General features: G+C 42.4%; 1 protein-coding gene across 1 annotated transcript; it reads right to left on the bottom strand.

The window, feature by feature from the left end:
* Window positions 1-2,582: 2,582 nt before the first annotated feature.
* On the bottom strand, window positions 2,583-20,382 carry GFPT1 (glutamine--fructose-6-phosphate transaminase 1; the record flags this gene model as incomplete). Its single annotated transcript, XM_009581366.1, has 16 exons — window positions 2,583-2,874; window positions 3,495-3,656; window positions 3,987-4,154; window positions 4,900-5,027; window positions 5,333-5,447; window positions 7,392-7,549; window positions 9,494-9,614; window positions 10,769-10,866; window positions 11,170-11,265; window positions 11,685-11,848; window positions 13,114-13,219; window positions 16,175-16,228; window positions 17,124-17,203; window positions 17,980-18,041; window positions 19,034-19,168; window positions 20,332-20,382. Coding segments are annotated over 16 exons (1,743 nt in total), but the record flags the coding sequence as incomplete, so codon positions are not given.
* Between the last annotated feature and the right edge of the window lie 256 nt (window positions 20,383-20,638).

The raw sequence follows: 20,638 nt of genomic DNA, 5'->3' as shown, positions 1-20,638 counted from the left end.
ACATCTAGACAAAATGAGGTAAGGAAAGCTAAGAAGAGTCCTTTATACATTCTTACTTCACACAGGCATGGCAATTAACAACGAGATGCTTAACGGATTCCCTACCATGCTCATCAGAGAAATTCTTCATAGCAAGTGTGCTCCACAGCATTCTTTGATATCAAGCATTACAACATCCGACAGCCTAGTTGCAAGTAGCGACTAAACCTCTGTTTTGGCAGGCAGAGTTTTATACACTTCAGGCAGCTTGCTGGCAACTTGCAGAATGCAGGGGTGAATACTACCTTTACTTCTGACAATGAAGAATCTGTCATGAGTTTTAATGCCTTAAATTACACAGAATAAGGATTTGTCTATCACAGCATAAACCCAAATAGCTCAGCAATATCTGTACAGTTACACCCGACGTGAGAGTGTCAGACTTACATTTCTAACTTAGACTCCTGTTCTTTGGTCCTCTTTGTATACAACTTACTTTCATAAATATTTAACAGCCTGCATTATTGAACTTTTACTGAATAGCAACTTGTATTTTAACAGGGACGGCTACCATCCTGTTTGCTAGGAGGCTCGGTAAGCTAGCGGACAATCATCTGTACAAGGCTAGATAAAAGCAATGCTTGCTGCTCTTCTTCTGAGTGGAATAGGAGAAAAAGATCTTAAAATAATTCTCTTACAGGGTTCTTTCACATTAGATCCCATGCTAACGAGAACATAGGATGTGATAGTGCGAGTCCTCATGTCCTTGTGCTGGGGTGGGGAGACGGGGGGAACCCTGCCTTGGTTCCAGCCCTCCACGTGAAAGGTTTGCACAGTTTCTCTTCTCTTAAGCAAGCTGAGTGGGAGGAGGAGGAACTGTCTTCAAATTGTTAGCATTGAACACGCGTGGTTTTTTCCTTAAGGACAAGTATCGTCTTCAAATGAAGCAGGGAAGTCTACTGGTCATGTTTAGGCAGAGGCACACAACAGTTATGAGTCAGTGCCTCATAAGCAAATGCAGTATAAATAAAATGCAATATTTACTACTTTGTTCTTAAACAGACACTGGCAGCACGATGTGTTCATAAATTAATGAATATGATGTATTAATAAACGTACATATATGGGTTTCGAGAAGCTGTTTCCAGGCACGCAGCATTTCATTCTCATAATAAAACTAAGCCTTGAGCTGATACTGCATTGAAGTTAAATAGTTACTGTGGTTTTATATAAAGTAGAATTGCTACAGACACAGTCTTTGGAAACACCTTGGTCTGAGCAGTCATCTTCCATTGTACGAGTCGGCCTGAATTACTGCTACTTAGCAATAGTCTGGCATCCTGCGCAAGGAGAACTGGGTTTTAAAGGGTAGTGGACAGTCCCCAGGCACTGCATTTGTTAAAGCAATTCTTCAGGGGAAGTAAGTGACCTGGAACATTCACCAGTACTTGGCAAGCATTACTTCACGCCCTGTAGCGTGTTTTTTCTTTTTATGGTGCATGTGTAAAGCTAATTCAAAACCCGTCAAGCTGGTAGGAAAGTCACCTTTTTGCATTAGAAAATACATAGCTAACTGCTCTTTAATGACTTTGAAAAAGCCAGTGTTAAGTCTTGAAGGCGTATTTTCTGTGTAATTTCTGATTCTCTACAAGCTTGTTACAAAACTATTACCAAGGTATGTATTTCTGTTGTGCCTATCGAGCCTTTTTTATCCCCTCCAATTTTAAACCAGCTGAATTTGACACAAGTCACATACGAACTGCTCCTAAATAAACCAGAACCCATGCTTTCATTAAGGGACTTTGGCTAATGTAATAAGCCTCAGAAAGGCAGCTTCAGTGCCGTCTCTCTGCCGGAGACATACAAGGCAGAAACTTTCTTCTACACGTTCAGACTAGTAAGTGACCTACAGCAGTATAAAGCCGGTTCCTTAGGATGTGTTTATAGTGCCACAGTACTCAGTTCAAGGGGAAAAATCCTCAACAAAGGAAGACTTCTACTTGTTTAAAAAAAAAAACAACAAAAAACCAAACAACAGCAACAACAAAACACCAGCACAAACTGAGCACTGTTCATATTCCTCTCTTTTCCCCCACTTTGGTAAGCATCCATACCGAGTCAGACACTGCTTCCATTTACACTCAAAGGCGTGAGTTCCACTGTCTTCACGGGCACAACTACAGGTATATGCTGGTGTTACACAGTGCGCTGTGGCCCACCGAGTCTACGAGATTGTCACTTGCTAGGTATTTGGCATAGATAAGATCCTTCAGAAGCAACATTATTTTCTTAGCACATTTCCCATGTGCCTAAAATTTAGGAGGTTGTGACGGGTCAGTTGAATTCCCTTTTGTACATGAGGCAGAAATTGACCCCAAATGCTTGTTTACAGTTTCGTTCACTGTTAAAATAACCTGCACAAGCATGACCAGTAACAGCTCTTGTTCCAGTTGTGTAGTCTGGTATCCTGCTTCACTGCCTGAGAGCATGACAGGTAATTCATTCAATGGTTTCTCATCAACGATTGGAATGAGCCACACTGGATAAGAAACAATGACATTGTCTTAAAGTAAAGTGGAGGGCCCCTTACCTAGAAGACTCAGTAATCTTTAAATAAAACCATTTAACATCTTTCATGGAAGTGTATTGTTCAAAAAAACCCAAAGCTATTGACATAGCATGTGGAATCAATTTGACAATCACTAATGTAATGGAATTACAGTGATCTTGTACACAAACAATGATTTACCAAAATAAGATTTACCTAGGGGACTTTAAAATCAAGTTATTTTGGTACCAAAAAAAGTCTTTCATTTAATTCCCCTTTGCCCCTATGATTCAGATGATCTTTCACTCTACAGTTACGGACTTGGCCAGATTTCTTGGAAAATCAACCTGCAGAGAGGGAGGAGAAAGAACATGCTTGTGAGTATTTACACACTTTCTTTCTTTGTGTATAGCTTTGTAATGCATGGAAAGGCTGTTCTGCGTTTAAACTGAAAATGATTGAACATATTTTCATGTTAATTTAGGATAATTGATGAAGAAAAAGTCCATAAACCTCAATTGTTACAACTCCTCTGTCAAGAACTAAGGAGTTAGTCCCTTCGGTCTTCGTTGTTACAGTGCTCAAATGATAAAAGGTAGAGGCCAGTGTCTGTATTAAGATCAAATACCTAACGCAAACAGACTCTGTTTGTCAAACATCTTTCTGTGGATTGTTACCTTCCTTTTAGCTTCCTACCAGCCCTCCAGAAACCACACGCTGCTACCAGAAAACAGACACATGTCCAAACTCAAACTGCACAAGACTCGGCCAAGTGTACTAGACTGCCTTCAAGTTTTGTTCACGAGAAGCTTCTGTAATTGCCAGGTCTACCGTTTAACCTGGTTGTTCCAGTAGCTCAAGCGATTATACAGACAACCCCCACAGACTTCCAACATCGCCCAACGCGTCTTTTCCAGATCTGCAGATAGCAAACACAGGTGCAGAAGGGAAGGAATACTGTACTTACATCGTATCCTCTGAGAACTGCAAGATGGAAAGCCAGAAGCTGAAGGGGGATAACGCTCAGGATCCCCTGCAGACAGTCCACTGAATGGGGAACTTTGATTGTTCTTTTATTGTTCTTAATTGTCTCGATGTCTTCCTTATCACAAATCACCACAGGTCGCCCCTGCAACAAAGGGAAATGTTGAGGAAAAACAGGTCTGGAAGGTTCTTTTCTCACTTCTGTTCAGAGCGCCAGTGGCAAGAACTTTTTACTTAGTTTAGAACAAAACAGCTTAGCATCCCATGGGCATCCCTGTAGCGTATTTTAAGGGGTAAACAAACCACGCTAGGCTTCTGCAATCTGCTGCAAAGGTTGCTCTTGAAATGCCCAGAATATCTACTGAATTCACATTTTAGGCAGTGACACTAAAGCAAATAGTTTGGGTGCCCTGTAAACTGCTTTTGTATTAAAAACATCATTTCTGATGCACTGTAAACTTTTCCAGGTACTCACTTGCCGTGCAATGACCTGCTGGAGAGCGTTCTGGCACTTGGCGTATGTATGGTCTCTCATGATGATCATGATAACGGGCATGAGTTTGTCCACCAGCGCGAGAGGGCCGTGCTTCAGCTCACCTGCCAATATCCCTTCGGAGTGCATGTAGGTAATTTCTTTAATTTTCTAGATGGGGGGGGGGGGGAAAATCATTCATAAAGCTTTGGGCAAACTTTTTTTTTTTTTTTTTTAAACCATCTCTATGGCTTCTTCCACTTTCTTTGTAACTTTTTAAAAACGTCTTCTGGCTCTCCTCAGATCCTATATGTAAACAAGCCAGCCTGAAAACCTAGATCAAAGTAGCGCATCTGGGCTGAGCTGCTTGCAGGCCATCAACACTTACAGTTCTAACAGCAAACCCCCCATAGACCTTACGATTTGCCATCAGCCAATATTATCTATGATCACAGTCTTGAACTGGGCAGGCAAATGCAAAGGGGACGTGTTTGCACGTCGGTGGGTGCCAGCACTTACAACAACAGGAATCTCCTCAAAGGTAAAAACTGCAATATACAGGTTTTAGAAAGTACACGCTCAGTTTTGGATGCTGAGCATTCCTGGAAATGCCACCCCAACAGTTCAAAGAACTGATTTTATTAGGGTGCCCGGTCTGTCACAGTAAAGTATTCCCAGTGTGAATGCTGAAAATACACCCTTTCAACCCACTGTAGCCTGTGGCCATTATGTGACTTGGGTATCTTCAAGTGGAAGTCTCAGCAGTGTTACGGTGAGTTTTAGCTATATGACCCGGTATGCCATAGCTGTTAGCTGCTTTTAAAACAACCTGTAGCCACGTGTCGTTTCCTGTGCTGAAATCTGAAGTCCATAGCTAAGTGCGTTTGAACCAGCTTTAAGTAAAGAAATCTCTTACCAAAGCTCCCTCAAGACATGTAGCATAATGGTAGCCGCGTCCCATGATGAGAACAGACTTCTGATGGTATAGCTCTGTGGCTAGCTTCTGGATCTCATCGTCCATACTCAGCACTTCTTTAATTAAGTCTAGAAGGAAAGAGAAGAATTCAAGTTGTGCGTGCTTATATGCCTATGCCTCTCAAACTATACATACTGTTCATCCTTCATAAACACAGATAGCAGTAACTTGCATAAAAATTGGACTCAGTATTTTAATAGTCCGATTTAGTGGTCTGAAGACATTAGAGAGAACACAGTTGCAAAAATAATAGCCACGTTGCACATATCTGATCCCCCTCGATCTTTCAAAAGCAAAGTTCAGGCACTGCTGAAGTTCGCCTGTGCTATTGAGTTTCACTTGGCAAGACGCAATAAATGCAGCAGTTTCCTACCTGGCAGTCCCTTTAGACCACGCATGATTTCCTTGCGCCTTTCCTGCATAGAAATTCTGTCATCGCACATCATCAGCGCAAACATCACCAAAGAGACAAACTGGCTGGTATAGGCCTAATAAGGGGGGGGGAGAGAGAGAGAGAGAACACACATCATTTAAGACAGTAACCAAACGGTTGTCACCTACGACGTAAAATCCTTAGACTAGCTGTTGACTTATTCTCAACATGGTACCAAATGGCAGCTTTCACTCCAATTAAGTAGCAAAGATGAACATGAAATTCACAGGGCAAATCTCATTGGAGAAATCTCAAATGGAGGCATGCAATGGCCTTATACTCCAAGAGATTAAGATACAACAAGCAAAATGGAATATTTCTGACATTCCCTGGCGACTATTAAATCCTATTTTGTGACCATACCTGTGTCCTTCTTTACTGCAAGTAAATGCTGAAAACACTGACGAAGGCAGACCCACTGATTGGAGATGTACAGTGGAAGCCCGCCGCTAACATCTGGCCATCGCAACAGGACAGCTAGCTGAAATTTTTTTGGACATTTTGAAATGTCTAAGGAACATGATGGCAGCTGAAAAGGTAAGTGATTTCCCACCCCACTTTAAGAACAGATTCTGAACTCTTCACCGTAGTTAAGGCTCCGTATTTGTCTAGAAGACCATAGTGACTGGTGTCACCGACTTTGCGGAAAAATCATCTGCACAGGCAAGTGAAATTAGCGCTCAAGTTAAGGCAATTCTATTCACAAAAACATTTCAGGCATCAAACAGCTATTGCAAAGTCTAGCCCCTGAAGTCCTTATAAGACAAATGTTAGGAAATGGTCTGTGGTGCCAGCCTGGGATTGAAGTTGCTTAGAAATAAGATTAAGGTTTGTAGTATTTCTGTCCCTTCCTAAACAATGATCAAACAAACTTTCATGTTGCTATATTGGAGAAGATTTAAATAGCTCTGAAGGAATCTAGAAAAGCTTCAGTTATGCTGACTAGCAGAGTTTGATATGGAGTGTGATTTACTTTGGTTTGGTGCAGTTGAAGGTTACAGAAGTACGCAGCACCAAACAGTCATGCTAACAATGCTTGGGTTGTTTATAATATGTTCTCAAAATGAAGTTCTGGGCAACCTTAGGGCAGAATCCTTTCAAGTTCATTTCTCTTTTGTACGCACAACTTCGGTAACTCCCCACATCACCAGAGAGAAAATGCCATTTTCAGTTATCTCCAGACTGTAATGTTGGCTATGTGAAAACAACCCAGGGACAAACAATTCGTTCAAGAGTTTCTTGTAAGAGACTCATGAATTTTCCATGATCAAATTCCCCAATGAACTATTAAACTCAAATGTGGTTTTTGGCTGAATTTATGTAACAGATTGACATCATCTCGCCTCTAAATATAACTAAATCAAAGCAGATTTCACCATGCAGAAGCACTTCATCAAAATGAAATGCAGCAAAGCAAGTTATTTTATACTGCATCGCATGTAGCCAGATGCATCAACCACAGAATAATTCTGTTAGGTGGACATAAATACTGGCTTTCTGTAAAAGACCATTTCCCCATTTGCCGGAAGTATAATTTTAATATCACACTTTCCTTAGTAAAGCAGTGCCATTAAGGGCAGATACATGCTGTCAAACTTTCTATAATTTTGTCTTTTAATTTCCTTTTTCATCTTTAGACCTTAGTTTAAACTGAGTCTGCACCTCAAGACAAATGATGGCAAAGAGGAGAGAATGCTTGCCTCTTAGGGAATTCCTCCCCCCAAGGTCCCTCTGTTTTCAATGTTTAATATTGCTTCCTTAGAATATTTCATTTACAAAAAAAAAAAAAAAAAAAAAAGCCCTTTGCAAGATCCAAGAAAAAGAAAATGAATAGTGTTGCTGAGCACATGGTCATTAACTACACAATCATCAATAGCAACCGGTTAAAAGGAAACAGAAAGCATTGAACAGAGGACCCATGCTATAGCCAACTCCGTCAGGGAGAGTTTCAGTAATAATAGCAATAATAATCAGTGAGGTCTATAAACTTACTACTTACCTTGGTACTGGCAACCCCGATCTCTGGTCCTGCGTTGATATGGACTCCACAATCTGTCTCTCGTGATATTGAGCTGCCAACTGTGTTAGTTATTCCTACGGTTAAGGCTCCTCTCTCTTTGCAGTACCGAAGACCCATCAAAGTATCTGCTGTCTCACCTGAAAAGACAGGTATTGACAGTGCTGCAGCTCAGTATCGGTTACTGCTGTCACTGCAGATGTAAAATTGCAGTGATTTCCCAAACAGAATCTTAGAGGTTTGTATTTGCCTACAAGTCAAAGGAGTTAGTAGTTATTTCAGCCCTGGCACACTGTGTTTTAACCCTAAAAAGAAGACAGTGAAATCTAGAAAACACAAAATCTAACAATAGTATTTGGTGTAAGGAGAAGTCAGTATTCTGCTATGCTTTTTTTTAAAAAAAAAAAACAAAACACAAACAACTTTCTTCCTTTTCCTGGTTAATAAAAATTCACCTGGGGCAGGGTGGGGTGGGGGAAAACATGCATTAGGGAGTGGGTGCTGAAGTGCCAGTGGGTGCAATGGCATTAAGTTACAGCTAGCCTTTTGAGTCCTGCCACCGCCTTACTGCCACTGAAACCCATGGAATTATTTGGCTGATGGTGCTTACCAACAACACGAGAGCTTGCAAAATCTGTTATCTAAGAGGCTATGTCTAAAACTAATTATCCCTGTTCAAAATTGTTTGCACTATGCAAACAGAAGCTGGCTTAGATTGGACTTCGCTCAACATGTTGATTCAAAAACTCTAGATACAAAGAAGCAGAAAAAGTTGGTTTAAATGAACATGATGGGGGGGTGAAGGAAACCTTGCACTGATGATCCCAGCAGTGCTGCTTGCGAGCTGAGCTCCAGAGATGGGACTAGAAATAGAAGCTACTGTGTATTCCATCTAGTGTTACCAGTTTGCTTTTGTCCTAAAAGGACACATCTCTTTTGAGTACTCCTGCAAGTGTAAGGTGACAACACAGAACAAAGAGCCCCGAGGTTAGTTCGGTACACTTTTCCTTCAGTACACCAGTGCATACAAACTGCTCTGCATACTGCACTGCTTAAAGCAAGGGTGCATGCAGGGTGGTAATCTAGGGCTAGAAAAACAGATTTATGGGTGGGGAGAACGGAGATTATTTGAGCTCAGTATTTACTTTGGTTTTGTATTGCCTGATGACCAAGCTCAGGTTCCAGGAAAATCTTTGTTAGCTTGCCACATCCAACACTTCAGGGGAAAGATGCATCCCCTAGTGTGCCCTCAGTTGTGTTCCCTGTTAAATTGGGACAGTACAGTTTCTAACAGGAAGAAGCAACATCTGCACATGTATTCCAACAACCCAGAGAAAGCCTGAATGTTTACATGAGCCCCTACAAAGAGAGGATATTCTGAATTACTTGATACAGAAAGAAAAAATTGTTACCAAAAGAGTATTTTAACCTATGGAGAAAAAGTAACTACTAGTTTTAGTATCAAAGCTGAAGATCAGTTATGAAAATCTACAATGGTAAATGCAACTAAGAGGAAAAAAAAATTGTAGTTTTGTATCGCAGTTGTCCTTGAAAATATTAAAAGCTTTAAAAAAAGCTTAAAAAAAAAGAGATGTATATCGCGTAAGTGTGTCTTTTATCTCATATTCCATTCCAAGGTGGTTGTATTTTTTGATGCTTGTGTGTAATAGTTTCATTTCTTTTATGGATCTGATCCACCGTATAGCTTAGTGTTTGGCAGTGCTTTAACTAGAAAACTAAAACTATTCAAAAGAAACTATCGAGCTGCTTTTACCCAGAGCTCAGTAGCATTTTTTTAGTCTGTTGATTGATGGAGTATTTCCTCACCAAGAAAGGAAACAAAACTACTGTTACCATATGTAAGACTCAGCTAAACAAAATCTTGCACCGGCACGCGGATGGACAGGAGGAGAACCACTCTATTTTCTCCCCATCTCTAGTGTGTGTCTGCCAATTTCTTCTCTCACGCGTACCACATGCAATCCTACAGGCAGGCGCAAGAATTTGGCCCTGCTGCCTTTTCCCTCCCCAGCTAACATTTACAGGAAAGAGGGGAGTGAGTGGGTGGTAAAGCGAGACCATACCTGACTGGCTGATGAAAAAGCAAACATCGTCTCTGAAGACTGGGGTGTTTCTGTCCAGGAAGTCACTGGCTAGTTCAACCATAACAGGTAATTCAGTCAGTTCTTCCAGAACCTGACGGGTCTGGTAAAAGGAGATGTCAGAAAGTTGCATATTACATTGTGTTTAAAAAACCAAGTGTTTGGAGTACAAAAAAGCCTTCTACTTGCCACACGCTGGAAAATATTACTATCAAAATACCATGTGAAAATTAGTGCTGGATTGTATTTTAATTACTCAGTATACCCACACTCAAGTCACGCAACTACCCCTGTGAAAAGTGACTCTGCTTCTGGCACCACAAAAAGCCTGTGAGGCCAAGTCCTCCCTCACACATAGATTGTTCTTAAATAAGTCTCACTTATTATATAATACTACATATATATTATATAATACAGGATGTCCTTCTATCAGACTATAACTTGCATTACTGAAGAACTCAGAAATCACCACCTGTATCCAGGCCAAGCCAGAAACTTGTTTTGGCTAGTCGATGGATTACTGTTAACATTATCTTACAGAGCTAGCCAAGATGAACAAGAATTTTCTTTTCTGGTCATTCTAAATCAGCGTACATAGCTGTGTTTTGCAGCATTTCTGAGAGAAGCTAAAGGATTCCTCTGCGAAATTGCGGAGTACTTTTAATTGCAACAACATGGGCTGCCAAGCTACAATCTAGAAAGGCTTCATCTACAGCCATCGCGTTTTAACCAATGATTAGGTCAGACCCTGACGAAACAAGAATCACACGCTGGCTGTACGCACAAGCCAGTACTTCTGTAAGGCACAAAGCGAAACCTCTTCACTGTGCTGGGCAAGCACAGAGAAGTCTCTAAGCAGGTGCCATCGCGGTCTGCGTAAACAGCAAAGGAGGAAATCCCTTCTGGCTCACGGCAGCCCCTACCTTGCTGCGGCACTTGCATTCTGCTCTTGCATTGTCTCTTCCCCTGCCAACTGACTTTTATCAGAGCCGGTTTTGGTTTTTAAAGCCTTCCATAGCAATTAAAGTCACAGGCAACATTTTCATAAGTATCCAAGTTCTTCAGCTTTTATTTCCTACTGCTGTTGCCGGTGAATTGAAAGTCTGGTGTATGCAGCTTTCAAAAGGGTCTTCATTCATCAGTGTGCACTTGCTCCTTAACCTTAAATCAATCCTTAACCTGCTCGACACATGCAATACTGTGCCCGCTGTTCAATTCTACTTACAGTTCACAACCAGATCAAGACTGACCACTTACCGCAACTCCGGCATGGTAACTTGTCCCACAAGCAATAAGGATTAAACGACGACACCTCTGAATCTCCTTAATGTGATCCTTCAACCCACCAAGATTTACTGTAAGCAAGAGTCAGAGAGAAAAATTACGCTGGTCAGGTGGCAGAAATTCTCAAGATCACTGGTGCTAACACACAGCGTGTTACAATCTCCATCAACCACTTTGCAAAAAAAACGGTCACAAAAAGTAATCTTGCCACCAGCGCATGTAATTCTGGAAGCGCTCCCTGTGAGGCACAGACATCGTCTTACACCAGCATGTTTTAATCTCTCATGTCATCACCTACTTCCTCCTCTATAACTACTGCGAATAACTACTAGATACTGAGCTGTCAAAAATAAAGGAGGCTTAATCTCAATTACCAGTGTAGTCATCAAAGTTGACCCTTCCTCTCATCGTATTAACGACAGATTCTGGCTGTTCAAAAATTTCCTTCTGCATAAATGAGCTGAAGTTACCTATAAAAGAAAGAAAGAAACAAAACAAATGAGAACGCTTCAAGCTACCTCCTGGTAATTTACATTTTTCCTATGTATATAGGGAAAAGCTTGGACCAGAGTCACTAACAGGCCAGTTACCAGTCAGAGATTATTAAGATGAAACTTCTTTTTCTACCAAAGCATCAGCTCATCATGAGAGCTAGATGTGTCAATGAAGGGTCAGATCTGGAATGGCAAGCCTGCTAGGGATCAATCTTGGGAAAAATGGATGCCTCCAAGCAGGAGGCAAAATCCTCAGCCCCCTCTGATCTACTTGGCCCTGCTTTTAACACAGGGATTGGATCAGATGACTTCCAGAGGTCTTTCTCAACCTGACTTATTCTGTGGCTCCAGGGAGGACCTGTGCATCTACACAGGTGACATCCAAGAGATTTTACCCTTCATAATTTGCTGAAGTTCCATCTGCAGGGTTTGGACAGCCCGTCCGGGGTGATCGCCTGCTGTGCGTTTAATCCGGTGGATGGAAAGACGGCCATCGACCACAGCTGCTACATCATCATCTTCAAGGAAAATCACTCTGTTGGTATGCTCAATGACAGCGCTGTAAAAGCGTACACCATTTGCCGTAAGACATTATTCTTCACAGAAAGATGAGGGCTACAGCCCTATTTATAATCTGACATAAAGCTTTTAATTCAAGAAAGTTACTCATTTCAATGGAATTTCTTTTAAAATAAGAGAAGTACTGTCAAGTACATTTCCACACTGCCAATATAACTGGATTTTTTCCACCTACCTCATTATTAATTTCAGTGCCTGCTTTAAGAAGAAACTATGAATTCCTCAGACAAAGCAGCACGTGCAGCAATGTGATCTAACCGTTAGGAGCTAGAGAGTGGAAGTCAGGAAGACAGTAACTTGCCCCAGCACACAGGGTGCTCAAATATAGGTGCAGATTCCTTTCTTGGTTCTTCCAGTGATAAGCCATTGTCCCTCCCTGCATCTCATTTTCCCATCTGTAAAACTGGGGACAGCTTGGCCACCTGTTAAAGTACTTTGAGATCTGCCTAAAAGCACTCCAAGAATTAGGTACTGTTGAATACCTTCCCTGCCTGCAGTGTACTTGGGGAATGTCAATATTGGAATTACCAGCGGGGTTTAAAATCTTTGACCAGGTTTAGTCTGCACTCTCTCTTAGCTGAACAAGGCAAGCTGTACTGAAATACATCAGCTCCCTATTCTAGTAGCTTTTGTTCTGACCTTGGGCAAGTCACAGAAAAGCTTTCTAAAAGCACATCAGGGCGTCCTAAGACTCTCCAAAATGCTCTGATGAGAGGAGCTGCAGAAGTCAACCATAGCAGTATTTTTACGTTTCTGGAACAAGTATTCATTTCCCTAATATAGAGAAACCCAAAAGTTCTGGTAAGGCTGCTGTCAAATTGTCTTTCCTCCCTCCACTGGGATTAAAATAAGCTGCCTTTGATGATAAAGGAGTTGCATGTGTGCAGAGATCCCTGGTGAATCAACGCAATTCTCCTGATCATTAGCATCTCTCCTGTCAGTACTCTGTCAGGTTTCCTATCACTCACCTCTGGAATCTTATCAACAGATGTGCTTGAAGAAGGCACACCACTGTTCCAAAGCGAGTGTTCTCGCTTTCTTTAACAGAAACTCTCATCTAATCCACCTCTGTCTCTTTCAGGGCTGCGTATGGTAATTAGTTAACGTTTGTAAAAGTAATGGCCACATATACATAATTTGCTATTATTCATAAAGAAACCACAGCCTCCCCATTTCTTGTTCAAGGCCTCAGCTTTAAACGGCGTATTTTTATATACGCTAAAAGACACTGAAAAACATTATTACCTAGCATCAGAAGCAAAGTAGTACTCCACAGCTTTCTCCTCAACAGGGAAAAGGCAGGTGGTACTGTCAACACGAGACAGGTTGCAACTCCCCTTCTTGTCTTTACCTAGAAGACACGAGGATTAGGTACCGCACGTGCTGGCAAAGCTGGAACAATGTCAGTCTCAGCCAGAGGACCCAAGGCACAGTACCAACATGAAGCACTATTTTCATCGCTGTGCGTGGTCACAGTAAATTTAACAGCGACAGTAGAAGAGGGCAGCATACTGGTACTCGTACTATCGTGCCCTTTCTCACTTTGCTTGCAAGGTTTTTATGTGCTTTTGAATTAAGTCCGCAAGTGTAACATTGGTGCAGAGTTTTAAGTTTAGAGGAAAAGATCAGTAAAAATGCAAATGAAATTTTATGTGTGGCTCCATTAGAAGAGAATTCAAGCTGCTTTAGGAGCAGTCACATTTACCAACATTTTCCCAGTTGAATCTGCCCTGTTTATCACTTTAAGTTTCTCCTGTGCTCCTGTTTCACTAACTTTCCTGAGGCTTTGAGAAATCGAGCAGGATTGCTCTTTTTTTGTCAATTATTCTCAGCACTGGGGAAATTTCAGAGCTGCCACCTGTGCAACCACACCGTTCCACTGAGCACCGGCAGATGTAACCCAAACCTATTTTTGTCTGGCTGAGCTAATGTGTTCAGGCACAGATCAGGAAATACATGATTAAGTACTCGGCGTTGTTCCTGAGCTATCAAATACAACCACCTCATTCTGATCCAAAAATTGTACAGCTGGTAAACTGCTGCGAGTCTTATGCTATTGCCAGGCAAGTATCTAGGTGTCCTGAAGGACGTAGGACTAAGAGTCAGCTTCTGAAAAACTTGTACTAAGCCTTTTAAAAAGTTCAGTGTTTCACCAGGGACCCTTTCTGAAGTACTCTGGCAATTCCCAATACGCTCTAATCCTCCGCCTCCTCTTTAACTGCAGAAAATACTTCTCAGTGGCGAAGCTCATCAGGAATGTAGATGAGGACCAAAACACCTACTGCTCGAACAAAATCATTTGCCAGTCATTGTGCACGCTATGGTAAGGGGTGGGGGTGGATTAATCAGCTTATCTAGCAAAACATGACCATTGCAGAATAACACAACATTGACGTTACTCTATTATATATTTATTCCATAAGCTCTAATGTTGTGTTTCACCTACTGGATACTGATCTGATTCAGATTTATACTTCTGTAAATGAAAACATGAAGAAAAAATACTGCTTTCATGTTGATACTCAATAAGAAGGTTCCACTCAGCCAACAATTTAGAGCCCTCCACTTTAGTTATTAAGTCAGTAAATGAGGAAAACGATTCCTTTGCTGTTGAGACAGGACAGACCGATTTGTTGTTGAGAAAGGACAGAGCAAAGGTGTTAGTGGCTATTCTCCAACAGAAGCACCCATACTTGATCAAAACATGCAAATTTGGTTTCTGAAAATACATTTCCCCGCATTGACTTTATTATGTTGTGTTGCTTTCCTGTATTACAGATTCTACACTGAGCTGTAACTGGAACGGGTTCTTACTGTGCACGTACACGTGCACTGTATGTATATCTTACCAAGGAGTGACTGAAAAGTTACAGTGAGTATTATCAGCCAATTATGTTGTTAACTGTGGATCCATAAATTGTCCATTTATCTATGGATAACCTGGATTGTTGCTCTACAGCACCTACCTCCCATTTACTGAATTTAGAAGCAACACAGAAGTAATCTTTTAATCTTTTCCCTTCTAAATCAAAGAATGGAGACATCAGCTATAGTAAATTAACACAGCTATAGTAAAAATTGGGCAGGGGAGCAAGGGGGTGGTATGTTTTGAGTGTATTTTGATACCACCTCACTCTCCGTTATGACAATCCCAAGCATATGGCACTTCTGCAAAGGTACTACAGCACAGATTAACAGAGCTGCTTCTTAATAGATTCTTCCATGCTTGCTTGAGCAGAGTTAAAGTTTTGATTTCTGTAAGAGGTGTTTTCAGATGACAGCATTATACAACTAATGAAACAATGATTATAGTCAAAGATACTCAAATCCGTATTTCATATGGTCCATTTTTCAGAAAAGCCTCTGAAAGCTGAGGGACTTTGGTTCTTAAAGCCCCTGGGAATTAACACAACTTCAGAATTTTACTCCAAACACTTCACACTGACTTAAGAGAGATAGGTTTGGTAAAAAGAAGCAAAACCTCACCGTATGTTTGGATTCAGGTAAACCAGCTCCTGACAGAGGACAAACATAGTTCACCTTTCAATCAGCTGAGGTTTGTTCCTCCTCCGGCAAAAGCGAACAGATTTCACCCACTGAGCTGTCAGTGCCTGAGGCTGGAATCACATTTATTTACACTAGCTAAGAATCAGATCCTCAGCTCTTACAGAAGAGCTCTCTCCTGCTTCAGCTGTGAACTTATGATGGGTTAGCCTTTAAAGAAATTAAGTACTTAATGTGAATTAAGAATGGTTCATCCCGATAAGGGAGCAAAGGGAAGTAAGTTCCAGCCTCAGGTCAACCTTGCTGCTGCTACCAGAAGCTGCAATTCAGATTGACACTGTGATGAGGAGGGAGGACGTAGCTCTTCAACAATCTGAACTCCAGAAGGAATTCTGGAGAATGCTTGCATTAGGATTATTAGCAGCCTCCTAACAGGGTTTCACTCTATTGTTTTGTGGGGTTTTTTTAAGGTAATTTACTGTTCCCTTCTGTAATCAGAGGTGCAGGGAGCACACAGCACAACCTGCACTAAGTCATCAATTTTGCACATATGCTGAGCCTGATGTCGGAATATTTGAAATGGGACGGGTAGACTGATGGGTGGATTTTCGTGTGTGTGTTGCTCATGGTGTTTCTGATCAAGAAGGAATTCCGAGTATCCCATTTGTTTCACTACACTACACGGAAAGCAATAACAACATATTAAAGAGACAATGCGTATTTGTCTCATTTATGATTCCTTTCCTAAGGAACGGGAGGATTTGTCTGAAATTTCAAGTGTTAGATTTTCTCTGGTAGGCACCTTCCTCCATTTTTATGGATATTCCATCAAAAGAATGATCCATAGATTGTACAGCTGAAAGTGTAATTGGAAAAAAAAAACACAAAAACAAAACTTCAGATAATCAGTGGAAAAAAAAAAGTGTTACATACATACATTAAGGATTACTGCTAATTATCCAACATCAACCAAGAGTAAACAGTCAAAGCTTCCTGGGACTGGTTCTTCACGTTACATTGCAGCAAGCTATCATTAGCAACTCCGTTAGGAAATAGTAAGACATACTGCGACAGTAAGTCCTTTTGATCACTGCAGTGCTGAGAGAACTAGTCCAGTGCCCAGTAACTCTGGCAACGGTAAATTACGGGATAATTCTCAGCCACTTTTCATTTTCAAGGGTGCAGCTACGTGTCTATGGTGGTAAAACACACGTGAGAGAAAGATGGACAGACAACATAAATACAGATTGCCACACAAAGGGTAACAGCATTCTCCTTTTCAAAAATTATGTTGGGGGGCCAGGGGAAAGGTCTGTGATAGTGAAAAGCCTTCAACGCACCATCATTTTTGTTCTAGAAAACAACCAAGTCCATGAATGCCAACATGCCACACACAAGATACAAACTTAAGTATCTAAGTTTAACTATACTGTTAACTTTACTATACCGAACTATTCTATTTTGCTGTATTCTACTGCATTAAGATGGGTTTTCCTTGCAACCACTGGACATTAAAGCTTTGATTATAAAACTAGAGACTAACTTGAGGTATATGGTGGTATAGCATGTGGTTAAAAACTTACTTAAAAAAAAATAAAATCTCTTTTTGATCATGGTTTAATTTACAGATGAAGGTTTAGAAGTGTAACATGTATTCCAAAGCACGCAACTGTTTGTTGTCTCTATGCTTGCACATTGGTCTGAGCGTGACTGGAACGTGGTTCCTGTGGGGAGGGGGTGCTCACACTTACCCGTCCGGTAGAGTATCGGGATGTGGTCGGTGGAGAGCTTGTGCTCGCTGCGCACTCCTATTAGCAGGGGGCTGCCTCGCCTGCAAGACATCGAGTTACAATCCTCAGCGCCCAAAGATTCATCACCCTGACATCCGACCCGAAGGGACTGCTGTTCTCCAGCACAGCAACCGAACTGAACTAATAAAGAGCGAGCTCCTTCCAGATAAGTTGTTAGTGCTGCAAACACAGGAGGACGCAAGACAGACCGAAAGAATCTCTGAATAAACACAATGCAACGACATGAGGAATCTCTCTCAAGTTTAAAGGAAACTCTGCAAGAGTAACTGCAATCCCACGGACACCTGAACCAGGAACACACCGGCTGTTGCTCACTGTACCTATCTACAAACAGCTACTGGCACCGAAATTCAAAACCTGTGCTAGGCACACGTATGGTTAAAACAACCTGACTGATGCCGACATTCAAAAGTGGAGTAGAAAACTTGAACACCAGGCTGGCCCAACTTCAAGTCAAATGGAGGACTTGTCCAAATGCTGCCACAAATGCAAAGACAAAGGAAGAGAGAAAACCATCTCCTTTCAAAGCTCTCACAACCAGAATCTACAAAAAAAGCTGTTCCAGACCAGCTGTGATACAGGTGGTCACTAAGAAATTTTCGAAATCTTTTTGGGACTTTTCTGTTATGATAAATGGAAAACAAGAGAAAGAAAATGAAAACCCGTAGCCACCCCCGCCCCAGCATATACAGCGTCATGAGAACAACCTCTACTCCATCATCTTCTAACTTGGGGGGACAAAAGAAGGCAACATATAGGGTGCAACAAGAATGTTCCTTCCCACAGCAATACGTACCTGGTACCGACCGCTTGACCAGGATAATGAACACTTTTGAACACAAGGGCGAAAGCACCTTCCTGGAACAAGAGAAATACAAACTGTTTATCCTTTCGTTTGAGGCCTGGGCCGCCATTTCAGGATTCCCAGCACAGAAGCTGCACCCGTGTTTCTGCGAACAAGTAAGAGATACCGAACAGCAGGCTTCACAGCCACCAAAAGCTCCAGGCACCTCGTTCTGGAGGGGTGTCCCTCCCCTGAGCCCGGGGAGCTCCTCCTCAACCACCTAATGAGTCTTCTGAACTTCCAGACAGACACTGCACTCAGACATCCCTGGCGACCCGTGCAAGTGCTCCTGCGCTAGTTCAGAGTGCAGCGTGGGGGCTTACAAAGGCAAAGACCTGGTAAAAGAAGCGCCAAAACTTTGGGGGGTTTGCTCAGGTGTGGTGCCACCGAACGTACAGAAGAGCCACCACAATTCACCAGCAAAACGTGTTCTGCTACAGCTCCCGCCAGACAAATCACTGAAAAACTGTCTCCTGAACAAGGCGCTCTGGGACAGAGGTGTATTGCGGATGGATCCCGTTTCCGTGCACAACTGGGCAAGAACGGACACGTGGAACCACAGGCTATGCAGTGAAGTTCCCACAAGGGGTCAGCATCTCTTCCAGATGGAGGTTTCAGGGAAAATTTGAAGCATGGACTTATTTTTCCTCCGTCCCATGCCGGCTCCCACCCCGCACCCAACACACCAGGACTGGTTGCCTCGAGATGCTGTTGCGCCCCAAAATTTAGACATTTTTCACATGAGTATTGACTAATGTTAAAGAAAAACAAACGTACATCTGAGATGAACTGTCAGAGGCAGGAAAGACAAAAATACTCCTTAGCGTGTGCTGCAGAACGCCCTGTGGCACAGTCTGGCACAGGCACGGTGCTGCACCGTGGGCTACCCTGGGCAATACTGGAGTACAGTTGGTATTGCATGCGTGTGCGTGTCCGTCTGTCTGTATTGGGGTGTGTGTCCCCGTCTGTCCCCACGTCCCCACCCACACGCTGCTCCCAGCATTACCAGCTGCTGGATGACCCTCTCCACCAGGGTGGTGAAGCTGATGTCGTCGCTGTCCCGGTTGTCGTACATGTACTTGACCAGTTTGGCGATGCTCTCCGTGTCCGTCTCCGACTCGAAGTCGTAGCCCTTGCTCTCCTGCAGCGACAGCACGCGTTGGGTAACAGGCCCTCTGCCTTCCCCTCCCGCCGTGCTTTTCGTCTTCCCTTTCTTTCCAGCCCTCCTCCTTTTCCTCCCTTCCCTTCCTTCTTTCCTTTTCTCTTTTGCTTTCCCTTCCTCTCCCTCCTCTTTTTCCTTCCTTTGTTCCTGCATTTCCATTTCCTTCCTTTTTTCCATTTCTTTTATTCCTCCCTTTCCCTTTTTCTGCCTTTTAACTTTTTCCTTCCTTTTTTCTCATGCCTTTCCTTTTTTCTCCCACCTTCCTCCCCACCTTTTTTCCTTCCTTTTTCTTCTTGTCTTTCCTTTTTTCCTTCCTCTTTTTTCCAGCCTTCCCTCCTGCCTTTCCTCTTCCTTTCTTCTTTCTTGCCTTTTTCCTTCCTTCATACTTTGCTTTCTTTCAACCTTTCCTCTTCCTTTTTTCCTTCTTGCTTTTCCTTTTTTCTTCCTTTTTCTTTCCTGCGTTTCCTTGCTTTTATCCTTCCCTCCTGCCTTTCCTCTTCCTTTTTCCATCCATCCTTCCTTCATACTTTGCTTTCATCCTTCTTTCCCACCTTTCCTCTTCCTTTTTCTTCTCTTCCTTTTCTGCCTTTTCTCCTTCCTACATTTCCTCTTCCTTTCCTTATCTCCTTCCCTCCTGCATTTCCTCTCCTTTCCTGCACTTCCTCTCCCTTTTTCCCTTCCCTCCTAACATCTCTTCCTTCTCTCCTGCATTTCCTCTTTTCCTTTCCTCCTGCCTTTTTCCATTCTTCCTTTCCTCTTCCTTCAATACTTTATCTTTCCTGCCTTCCCTCTTCTTTCCCTCCTGCATTTTCCTCTTCCTTTTTTCCTTCCCTCCTGCCTTTTCTTCTCTTCCTTCTTTCCTGCCTTTCTTTTTCCTTCCCTCCTGCATTTCCTTTCTTCTTCCTTCCCTGCTTTCTTCCTCTTCCATCCTTTTCTGCCTTTCTTATTCTTTCCTTCTTCACTCTTGACTTTCCCTTTTTTCCCCTTTCCTTTTCTCCCGCCTTGTTTCCTTTTTCCTTCCCTCTTTCCTGCCTTCCCTTTTCCCTGCCTTCCTGGCCTTTTTCCTCACCTGTCCTTCTTTCCTTCCTTCCTTTTCTCCTTCTTTTCCTGCATTTCCTCTCCTTTCCTTTCTTCCTTCTTTCCTGCCTTTTCCTTTGTTTTTTTTTTTCCTTCCTTCCCCTTTCCCTTTGACTCCTTTTCCTTTCTCCCATTTCCTTTTCATTCCTTTCCTTCCCTCCCATTTCTTCTTCCCTTCCTTCTTTTTCCTTTCCCTTTCTGTCACTTCCTTGCCCTCCTTTTCACTTCCTTTCCCTTTCATCCCTCCTTCTTCCCTTTTCCTTCCCTCCTTCCTTTCTCCTCCACCTGCACCGCCTTCCTTTTCCTTCTCCTTCCCTCCCGCTGTCCCAGTCTGTCAGTGCGCGGGAGGGAGGGGGCGAGCGAGGATGAGAG

The sequence above is a fragment of the Fulmarus glacialis genome, unplaced genomic scaffold (genome assembly GCF_000690835.1).
Source record: "Fulmarus glacialis isolate BGI_N327 unplaced genomic scaffold, ASM69083v1 scaffold12970, whole genome shotgun sequence".
NCBI lineage: Eukaryota > Metazoa > Chordata > Aves > Procellariiformes > Procellariidae > Fulmarus > Fulmarus glacialis.
Note: the sequence above shows the minus strand (reverse complement) of the source record. Positions and strands in the feature narration are given on the sequence as shown.